Consider the following 11,880-nt stretch of genomic DNA (forward strand, 5'->3'; position numbering starts at 1 on the left):
AGGATTATCACGACATTGTTTTTGACAAAATGCAATCCCTGTTACTGTAGCATGACCACAACTTTTAATTAATCTTAAAAGTAAAGGCAAGATCATCAAACAGATTGTAAGTGTAACTAGATTCCAGAGCTCCTTTGAGTCCCCCACTTTAATAGCTTCCACTGTTTGGACATTTTGCCCATTTGTGGACTGTCCATTGTAAACATTAATTATGGTTGCACATTTGAAAGAGTGATGCTTGTATGACATACTTTTGACCACATTTTCTAAATACAACAGAATGGAAAAGACAAAACATTATTGTGATATTAAATTCCTTATTAAGAACTGAGCCGAACTAAAACAGCATTTCAAACTTGGGGATAACATTTTGGACAGACATGCTAAAGACAGACATTTGACAGACATTTAAAGACATTACAAGCTGAGTTAAATCAATGTTTCTGCTCTTTTCAAAGATAACGATCACTAGATGAGATAGCTGATCACATGCAAACAGTACCCTGAAATCCAAGCACAGCAGTTAAGCCTTGCAGGTCTGAGCTGGGTTGTATACACATTATCCTACCAACAGTCGGTTTTAATGAGACTCCAAAGCAATGACTGGTATGCTAATTGTGGGTTGTTTTGCATTTGATTCATATTCAAAGCACTATTCAACATAATTATTGGATGAAAAAAAGCAAGGTGTTTCACCAGAACAAACTATTGGAGCGTAGCTGAATCATTGACTTTAAACCACATAATACAAATGGGACATTATTTAGTTCATTGAATAATTCACACAATACTCATACCCCCAAATAGCTCTTTAATTGCAAGTTGGTCCACACCAGGCATAATCACCCACAGGGTACACACTGGTTGAATCACGTTGAACCAACATGGAATAGACGTTGAATTGACATCTGTGCCCAGTGGGTAATTTTCAACTAGAAACAAGAATGAGAGGGAATGTTTGTTTTTATGCATAACACAATCACAGACATTTGTTCATACTATCCAAAGTAATACAGCAGCAAACACATTGAATACAGGAAATCAACAGAATATGTACATGCAAAGAAAATAGCTGCACATTCCTTTACTACTATGTAAGGAATGAATATACTAGCTGCTTACGTTCATGTCCACGGGAAAGCAATTGTACCCATTGTTACAGCTTAGAATTAGAAACAGCCCATGTAATACTGCCAGGGCAGAAATTCAATAGAGATTTATGTGAAGTCATATGCCATAATATGTTGTTAGTGAGCCAATTTACCCGTAATTCTCACCTTATTACTGCCTCCTCTGAGAGATGGAATGTACGTTAAGACATTGGTGCACATTCCTTGATGCAAACTCAAATATGTTGTGCTCTTAGGTCCATAAAACAACTTTTGGAAAGTAATTTTCCTTGAAATAGTTTGGAATTAGGAAAGGAACTTAAGCGTTGAAGAATACTCTACTGGCAACATGGGATTTAGAATATCAAGAAGGAAAAATAAAAACGTAAGAAGATCTGAATGGCAAAGTGACTTAAGTGCTACTTAAGTAGTTTTTGGGGTTTCTGTACTTTACTTTACTATTTATATTTTTGACAACTTTTACTTTTACTTCACTACGTTCCCAAAGAAAATAATGTACTTTTTATTCCATACATTTTCTCTGATACCTGAAAGTAATCATTACATTTAGACAGGAAAATGATCCAATTCATACACTTATCAAGAGAACATTGCTTGTCATCTCTACTGCCTCTGATCTGGCAGACCACCTAAACACAAATGCCACATTTGTAAATTAATGAGTGTTGGAGTGTGCCTCTGGCTATCCGTAAATAAAACAATATTTAAAAATTGTGCCATCTGGCATGCATAATATAAGGAATTTGAAATTATTAATACTTTAACTTTAACTTTTGATACTTAAGTATATTTAAAACCAAATACTTTTAGAATTTTACTCAAGTAGTATTTTACTGGGTGACTTTCACTTTTACTTTTCTATTAAGGTATCTTTACTTCAACTCAAGTATGACATTTGAGTACTTTTTCCACCACTGTAAAGTCTGGACTATGACATATGTCATTCACACTTACAGAGCTGTCCCTATCACAAGAAGTGTTAATCAGAATCAACAACCCAGGCATCCACAACATGTCTATATAAATACAAGTCATCCCAATCAAACATCCCATCAACGTCCACATGAGCACCCCCACCTTCAGACAGATTTCCTCCTCTTGCCGAAGACATTGTTGATGAGCTTGGCCATGGACTTAGAGCCACTGTAGCGGCGGCGGTCGGCCCGGTACTTCAGGTGATCCATGACATGGCGGATGAGCTTGGTGAAGAGGTTGGATATCTCCAGGTAGTCCTCTGCTGCAGACACCTCCTGGAAGTGGCATCTGTGCTCCTGAGCCAAGGCACGGCCCTCCTCCTCAAACACCTGACGGGCGTGGCACAGGTCCTGCTTGTTCCCCACCAGGCAGATTGGGATGTCCATCTTGTCCATCTCTCTGTCCAAAACAGGCACAGCATGGTCAAAAATCTCCCTTAAACTTTCCTTAAAATGACCATAAACTTTATCAAAATATGTGTTTCTGCTGATTCATCATGAATTTCATCTGACGTTCATTACGTTCATCTGAATTAGTAAGGCTTTGTAAAGTAGTGCAATGTTTATTGAAGCAGCCCAAAGTATCAAAGGAAAACGAACCAAGTAGGCCAAGTGTTGGCTTCAGTGATGTTACGGAGAGTTTATATAATGCAGACAGACCCTCGCCCCAAAGTGCTCTTTTGATATACAGTGAGGGTGACTTCTGCTTCACATCTATTTCCTGGAGTGTCAAACCATCAGGACCCAGCTGAAGTAAATTCTCGCTACACAACTTAAGCCTGACCACCCATGTCATTTTGTGAGCCATATGTGAGTCTTTATCATCTCAAGCTGTCCCAGCTCACTCTTCCACACAGCATCCGTCGACTGGCTGCAAACCACTTTCACTTAAAGTCCTGTAACAAATGTCCAGTGGAATCCCAATAGTTCCTCTAGTATTTAATCATGTTTTAATTAACGCCTCTGAGAAAATTGGATACAAGCCGTTCTGGGGCGAATTCAATTGAGCATGAGAAATAATTTACTCATATAATTAACTAAGGCAAGCCATGAGGTTGTAAATCCTACAAAACATGTTTATCGAGAAGGAAAAGCCTACACAGCTGCCTTTTGTGTTCACTCTGACTTTTATTTTCTCTATGGTACAACAATGTTAAAATCATGTTGGAGTCTGCCACTTTAACTGGTGTGTGCCCCCCTGATAGCCTAAACATCAGTCCAGGAATGGGAATCATTAATTCATCAAAGCCCAATCCCTTTCCTCCGTTAGGCATCAGGCCCTGGGATGCAGGTCACAGTCACTCACCCCTTGCAGCTCTCTCCGCGGGCGTCTTTGATCTGACATAGGATGTTTTGGGCGTTGAGGAAGGACGTTCGGTCGCTGATGTTGTACACCACGATAAATCCATCGGCCCACTCCACCGGCTCTTCCAGGATACATCTGCTCTCTCCACTCTGACAGAGCAGGGGACAGGGGGGTGGACAACAGATCACAAACACATCCTCACACATCCTACCTGACTTATGGAAACTAATGGGGAAAAATGATGAATTATGTTTTGGTCACTCAAAGGCTATTTTACATGGGAAATTGTCACCCCTGCACCCGCTCCCCCTCCCTGGCACTCAAAGGCGCCAGGCTCCCCAGCATTATTTACTCCTGCCAACATCATTACACACACCTGCCTTCCCCCGTCACAAGCATCAGCGATTATTGGACTCACCTGGACTCAGTCACCGCCGTCCTTACCTCCCCTATATCTGTCTGGTTCCCCGCTCTGTTCCCTACTTCAGCATTAATTTGTCGTTTGTCATTGTTTACTGGTGTGCTGATGCTGTTCCTGTTGTGTTACCTGTCTGTTCCTGATTAAATGTTGACTCCATGTACCTGCTTCTCATCTCCAGCGTCGGTCTTTACAGAATGTTGAAGCCATCATACAAAGCATCTGGGAGTGCTGGCGTTCCGGTTGGTGGTGACGTCGGGTCCGGGGGGGCGCCACCGATGGAACCAGGGGTGTCTAAGCCAGCTTGTTGGGCTGTCATGCTCTAGCTGGCTCAAGAGGTTCTTGCCCCGGTTGGCTCTGAAGGCGCTCATCCCACGCCGGGCCTCCGCTGGATCATCGGGCTCCCACGCCTCAGCTGGATCGACAGGCTTTCAGGCCCCAGTCAGATTGCCGGGCTCCTATGCCTCAGCCGGCTCGTCAGGCTCCCATGCCTCTGCCAGTTCGTCGGGAGTTTACGCCCAGCCGGCTTGTCCAGCACCTGTGGTTCGGCCGGCCCATCAGTCTCGCCCAGGTGGGACGCTGGGTGGCGCCCCTAGAGGGGTTGTGTACTGTTACGCCTGCTCCCGCTCCCCCTCCCTGGCACTCGAAGGCAGCAGGCTCCCCAGCATTACGCACTCCTGCCAACATCATTACGCACTCCTGCCTTCCCCCCGTCACACGCATCAGCGATTATTGGACTCAATTACCACTGTCATTACCTCCCCTATATCTGTCTGGTTTCCCGCTCTGTTCCCTACTTCAGCATTAATTGTCGTTTGTCATTGTTTACCCATGTGCTGATGCTGTTCCTGTTGTGTTACCTGTCTGTTCCTGATTAAATGTTAACTCCCCGTACCTGCTTCTCATCTCCAGTGTCGGTCTTTACAGGAAATAGGGTAACTGTGCAAAACCTTTAAACTATTTAATGGAGGTTCATTTTATTAGGTAGCTTCACCCCTCAGAGAACTATGGAATATGAGAAAAGTAATGGGAGATGAAGCTGTTGAGTATAAGCATGTGTTTAAGTCATATCAAAGTTTATTGGTTGCTTACACAGACTTGCAGGTGTTATGGCAGGTGCAGCAAAGTGCTTATACAAAGTTGTCTAGGAGCTGGAAACGGGGCAACCGTGTCTGTCTGCGCCATCTTGTCAACTTGAAAAAGATTTGCCACAGGAGCTTACAAATTGGTCCTTGCTATCTGGAATCCTTGGGATGTCCCCTACGCCATTGAAGTTGACATTTTCAAATGGATAAGGTTAGGGTTAGGTAAGGGTTATGGTTATGGTTATGGTTATTGGTAAGGGTAGGGGTAGGGGTTAAGTTTAGGGTTTTGGGTATGGATGTCCAAAGGATCCTGGATAGCACTGACCCTTAGAAATTATAGTTTCACGTTGTATTATTCCAATGTATGGGATACAAATGGTACACACCGTCCAATGAAGTGCTTACTTACAGGTTCCTTCTCAACAAGAAACAATAAAAGTTAAGAATAAGAACATAAAATAAATGGTTCAGTAGAATATAATAAATATTTGAGCATAAGTGTAATACAGGAAGGCACGATTTATAGTCCAATATTTACAGTACACATGTTTTGGGGAAAGAGGGATTGGGGGCAAGTCAAAGACATGTCAACAGTGCATGACTTCTTTTGTTCCATAAAACAGGAAATAGACCAGAGAAAGACATGTACTGTACAGCAGTAGTTCCCAAACTGTGGGGCACGCCCCGGGGTCAGCGGGGGGGAACTCAGTCTGGCTTTAAACGTATTCTTGAAAGTTGGAATAGTAGAATGCACAGGGTGCAATTTAGAAATTGGGTAGTGCATCATCAGTATTCCTCTTGTCATGTCAGTCATTGCATACCTTAGAGAGATATTTATAACTTGTCAGAATTGTCCAGATCAACTAGCCCATGTCAGCTAATGTTTTTTAACCCATAAATATTGTTGTAATTTTTTTGTCACTCAAATATCACGAATACACATTAGACACATTAGAATTGCAAGAAAATGTGCAATTAGACACATTAGAATTGCAAGAAAATGTGCTTTAAAACTGTTACATTTTCTTTGCACCCCATGACAAATGTGTAGAATTGCAGGAAATAAGCTCCACCAACAAAATTCTCTCCACCAACAATAGGGGTGTGAACAGTTTGTGTCATGAACAGTGCTTGTGCCCATAGAAATAGACGTGGCACGTGTGTACACACATGGAAGGGCGCGGTATGTTCCCCAATGCTGGAAGGGGGGGCCAGAGTGAAAAGTTTGGGAACCCCTAATGCAGAGTACCACTCACACATACCCTAAAAGGTGAATAGATGAAGACAAGGCACATCCTGTTACCTGAGCCTAGGGGAATCATAATAAAACCCAACGTTTGGGAATAAAGGGTACCATATGCAGCTGCATGAGCAGTCAACATGTTCTAGTGCTGCCTGTCTCAGCTTTCCAAGGGCTGTTCATTGTGTACAGTGTGTTCTGAGCTACCGTGGAATATCATAAATCACATCAGAACACAACATACAATCTATTTCCCATGCCATTAGATACTACTATGTTAGGCATGAGCTAAAAACATATGAATATATGCAGGGAACAGATCAGATACCTGTGAACATGGATCAAATACTTCCAAGTGTAACAGTCTTCCTTCGATGGAGAGCCTTTTACGGTATAAGGAGTCTGTAACACAAGTTCAAAGAATACTTATTGTAATAGGAAACGTGCAATAGTTCAAATCTGATGTAAATAGTAATGTAATCTACCATTAAATAATGATTACTGTAAGCCTCAAACATCCAGGCCATGATTGTTCTGATGAAGTAGACTGAGTTAATTAATTTAAGGGAAATGTCTGAAATCATATACCCCTGTGTAAACTGTAACATTAAATGCAGCCATCTTCCAACATGTTAAACAAGCGATGACTAATGGGAACAAGTCAACATGCCAATGACTTCATTCAGAAATGATAAGTTACCCTCGGCAAAGCATATCACATTAAACCAAAACATGTCTTAACACATAGTGTATGTACTGTATGTGAACTTGAAGAATCATTTGAATAGTCCAATCAGTATAGGATTACTTAAAATTCACTCACAATTAAAATGCCTGTGTGAACTATACATAACTTCCTGGTGGATCTTGTACTGTGCAGTATGTGTTTCAATTCATGTCAGACTCCCAGGGGTAATAAAGTAATAAAACGTTTTACTTCCTAAATTGATGACATTGGTGAACAGCCAGTAGCAACAGACTGTAACTGTGAATACAACAGATTGCATTTTTATGTCCTGAGAGCATGTCTATATGACATTGTAAAAACATTACTACCCTACATTAAATATGGGTGAGAAATCTGTGTACTCACTGGCGTTGGAAGCATACTCTCCAATGAAACGTTTCGTCAGGAACCTTACCAGAACAGCTGGAGAGGGAGAAATGTGACATGGGTAAGACAAGCTTATTAATATACAGGAAACAAAAACATAAACAACAAATAGTTGAATTTAGGCTTGGATACTTTGGTCTTAGTAGTGGAACCCTGAACAGTTGTTTGGTAAGCTAAATCAGGGTTGTTCAGTCATGGTGTTTTTCTCCTATTGTGCTCTTCTCCTCCACTCTCCCCTCCATGTGGATTGAACACTGCAGTGGGCTTTCTCCTGCATCTACTTTTATTAGTTTCTACCACAGTATCATTTCTCTCTCTCTCAAGAGACCTTGGTTGAAAATGTTCCAGTTAGCCTGAGGGATCGCACTTTCCCCTGCCTTACAAGAAAAATAATTCCTCATCAATTAGACGCATGTTCCAACCATCAATCTTCATTTCCTCTCTCCAAAACCTCACATAAATCTAGCAACTTCATTCCTCTTCTAGTTATGATCTAAAAACATTGTGCTTGGAGCTCATGCAGCGATCTCTATCTATCTGTCTAGGTGATCATTTCCCCCTGGTCACGGCTACACTGTAGAATGTTACACTGTTTACAGTGAGGGAAATTACACATTCGTATGGAAAGCATAGAAATAAGCAGTTCAATTGTTCTGTTCATTTAGGAGACCTTGCAAGCCCCTACAGTCAAATACAAGAAACTAGGCAGTTAAAGAAATACTTAATGATGCAAACATATACATTATTCATTCATACACTTACCTGATTTCCCTGCTCCCTCGCTGCCCAGCAGAGCCAACTTGATGTCATTCATGTCTGCAGACTGGAGGTGAGCAGCTGAGAAGGACTACCTGAGCTCTCTTTCTTGCTGCTGTCATGTACGTTAGGCGGTATCAGGATTAGAACTGTGCTTGTAAGAACTGCTCAGCCACAACAGATGCCTGTGGAAAAAAGGAAAACATACACAGTGTTTCATGTCCCCTCCCACCCAATGAGGAGAGTGCCAAGTTGGATTACACAGAGGTCACCACAACACTGAATACCTTAAGAATCTCTCTTGCTCCTTTCCAGTTAAAACATTAATAGTAGCTACAGGGAGAAATGGCACTCGATGTAAGTTAAAAAAATGAATATGTTTTCCAAATAATTTGATTACTTTCTTTCATTTATTTTTTTCCCCCCTCAGGACATGGCAGAAAATTGTAATATATTTGACCGCAACTTACAATGCAGACATCTAAAAAGACAAAACTTTGATGCTTACTATATGGCTCTTTCACATTCACTGTACCAGTCTATAGTCCCACCTATCTAGGGTTTGTCCTTGGCCTCTGGGTACACACTATGTAAGCTGCTGAACATCTGCCGTGCTGTGGGGATGGACAGGGCTTTAGGAAGACCAGAAACAGTTAATACCGCTGATACCTCCCAATTACCATGGCTAACACATAAGCTCCAACTGCACAGCATTAAATGCCAACATATGTCCAACGTATGAGGCATGGTTTGATTGCAGGGTTCAGTACCTTTGAAAGGGAGGTACAACAATCCACTTTCCCTTTTTCCCCCCACAGTTCAAAAAGAACGAAGAAAGTCATTAAATTCTTCAAACTTCAATTTCATGGACTGCTTCACTAGTCAAAAAGTCCTTTCATTTATTTGTATTTTTTACACTGGCAGTTTTTTCCCCATGTCTACCACTGTCATTGTTGACTAAAGTTCACAGGGATGTCGCATAATTATCCTGTTATGTTTCATTTTACGTCTGTTGACTGAAAGGTCGCAGACCCCAGGAATAAAAGGCTTAAAATGTGCCCAGGACCAAAAATTATGCAGCACATTGTTGCCTGATTGTTCCATGAGTAGAATGAAATCAATAAGCTTCACTGAGGGAAGCACAGCAGGGAGACAAGACTGAACACTGTACAGAAAAAAGACACATTGGACAAATTCAATGCAGACAACATCACATTATGACAATCAATGAAGCCAGCACTTTATTGTATGAGAGTGACAATAAACAGGTAGAATCAGGTAGAAGACAAGACACAGAACAGAACAGCTGGAGGGATGCCTAAATGGTGGATGGAGTAAAAACAGGTAACAACAACACCCTTGTCACTTAGTAGCCATGTTTTATACACTGTACCAGCTATTATCTAAGAGCTCTCATGAAATAACAACAAGAGAGTGGTACTCTTGAAAACACGCAAAGGAAGACGATTGTCTCTCAACAACAGTATTTAGTGTATTATTTCTGTCTTTCAGATCCACAGTTCCTAGACTGCAGTTTGGGCCCTACCATACCCTAATGGCTCTGGACTTGTGGAAATGTATCAACCCACAGTCATAGGAGACTTTTAACCTACAGCCGGAAATCCTTCATGTTGTCAGACAGACAACCGCTGTTCATACCATCTTCTCTCAAGAAACAGCCATGAACTGATCTCAAACTACCACTTGGGACTATTACCCCGAATGCATCGAGGGGGTCGAACTATTGTTATTCAACAATAACATATGACTTCACCACATACAAAACACTTAACACTGATTGACTGGGGCTCCCCTTAAAAGAAATGCTACCGATTTACCTATTCAAATATATCCCTGCTCCCATATGTGTGTCAAAAACAGACATCACAATACCAAATAAAGTAAGGAGGTAGTTCATAAGTTTAGGAACTTTTATGAACTACACCATTCCCCTAAAGTTAAGTTATTAATTTTTACTAGCAGAAAAACGGGGGGAAAACACCACTAGTCCTGCAAAAATGTTATCCTTTATTGGTAAGGTTAAGAAAGAAATGATGTGTGCTCTTGACATGAGGCAGGGGCCAGCAGCAGAGCAGCATTTCCAGGGTAGAGAGAGGTTTAAACGCTGCAGGCAGAGTGATTACATCATGTCTGTCTTCAGGAGAACCTCCTGGGAGCAGCATCTCCCTCCAGCATTGTCAGGACAGCAGGCAGACAATCAGCGTCTTAATCCTGCAGGTATTGAGGGAATTCTCCCAGACAGCACTCTGATCTGATTGAAGACTCATCAGGATACTGTCTATAGAGATGAACCAGAATGAGTCTATTGGAGTGAGAGTGTGCATCCCAAATGGCACCCAATTCCTGTATAGTGCACTGCTTTTGACCATGGCTCGTATGGCTCTGGTCAAAAGTAATACACTTTATAGGAAATAAGATGCCATTTGGAATGCATCCGTGGGGCAGGATTCACTGGAATAATAAGATTTTCTGACTGCAAATGTGTGTTTCTCTCAGGAAGGAAAGATGATATCATCTCTTGGGATGGAACAAGTAACCCAGCTTGGTTCCTTTCATCAAGGGAGAACTGCAACCACTGGGAGGGGAAAGGAATTCACTCTTGATCCAGTAAATTTTTAGACAGGAATATATGTGAGAGGTCTTTTGATACAAATGAATCACTGCTGGTCAGCCTCTAGGTGCTAAAGTTGGCACGTTTTAAGTGCTCCGCAGTTCATGCCTTGCTGAAATTCTATTTCTAGTTTGCATTTTTCATTAGAATTTGGGGCTTAGGATTTCTTAACTTTTGAAAGACACGTCTTTGGCCTAACTACATGGATTTCATTGGACATGCAAATCCATTAAATCCATCATGATTTTCCTTGATTAAAACATTCAAAAGTATGGTTAGAGCAAGTATGAAAGGAGCATAGATCGTATTCTTTAGTTAATACTTAATGATGGTGTAATATGAGATTGTTTTGCCAAGACTACAGTGTGTTTAATTATCTTGTTGCTCACAACTCTGCTAAAGTCTTTTCCAGACTCCCCCACATTAAGATGATCCTATCATTATTAATAGGCTGCCATGATTGCGTCTCGAGAGAAAATGACTTACGGTCAATGATGGAAATGTCTGAGCTGTCCAAAAGACCACTCCCATCTCTGTGATGCGAAGACCCACCAGTCTGCTGCTAGCTAGCCCACAGACAGGACAGCACTGCTTCTCACTGCTCACCACTCACAGAATCAGGCTGTGTCCTCATTACAGTCCAGCCAGGGCCGGCCCTAGGTATAAGCGACATAAGGCCCCGCAACCACTACGGGGCCCCCGACCCACATTTTTTAAATAAAATATAAATAATTTTAGGAACTCAGTCGGGGTTTCAACTTACTGTTGAGAGTTAGAATAGTAGAATACGCAAGGTGCGATTTCAGAATTTGGTTGTGCATCAGCAGTTTTCTCTTGTAATTTCAGGTTGGATAAAAGCAGAAGACTAATTTCCATCTTGCATGGACTAATAAAGTATATCTTATCTTAATCATGGTCGAATTACCGACCGAGCACACAGGGCACATGCCCAGGGGGCCTCAATTGATTTTGTTAGTCATTCTCACTCAGATATCATATTAACATGGTATAAGTCATGGCAAAATGTGTAGAATTGCAGGAAAGTAGTTGTAAAACCAACCAAATTATGCTTAGGGCCCCCAAAAGGCTAGAGCCGGCCCTGCATCCACCAGGCTGCTCTGTTATTTGTTATTTAACTAGGCAAGTCAGTTAAGAACAAATTCTTATTTATAACGGCCTAGGAACAGTTGGTTAACTGCGTTGTTCAGGAGCAGAACAACATATT

At 41.5% G+C, this 11,880-nt stretch overlaps 1 protein-coding gene across 2 annotated transcripts; it reads right to left on the bottom strand.

Annotated features, from left to right (window-relative positions):
- Positions 1-796: 796 nt before the first annotated feature.
- Positions 797-8,203, bottom strand: LOC106562363 (ras-related and estrogen-regulated growth inhibitor-like protein). Of its 2 annotated transcripts, XM_014127203.2 has the most exons (6): positions 8,030-8,203; positions 7,247-7,303; positions 6,482-6,555; positions 3,411-3,559; positions 2,208-2,504; positions 797-932 (listed from the first exon to the last, which is right to left on the bottom strand). In XM_014127203.2, exons 1-5 carry the CDS (start codon positions 8,079-8,081, stop codon positions 2,210-2,212), a joined length of 627 nt encoding a protein of 208 aa, XP_013982678.1. In that variant the 5' UTR covers positions 8,082-8,203; the 3' UTR covers positions 797-932; positions 2,208-2,209. The 2 variants fall into 2 exon arrangements, with proteins under 2 accessions (XP_013982678.1, XP_045545234.1); XM_045689278.1 differs by having other exon boundaries at positions 797-2,504.
- Positions 8,204-11,880: the final 3,677 nt, after the last annotated feature.

Source organism: Salmo salar, chromosome ssa11 (genome assembly GCF_905237065.1).
Source record: "Salmo salar chromosome ssa11, Ssal_v3.1, whole genome shotgun sequence".
NCBI classification, from domain to species: Eukaryota; Metazoa; Chordata; class Actinopteri; order Salmoniformes; family Salmonidae; genus Salmo; species Salmo salar.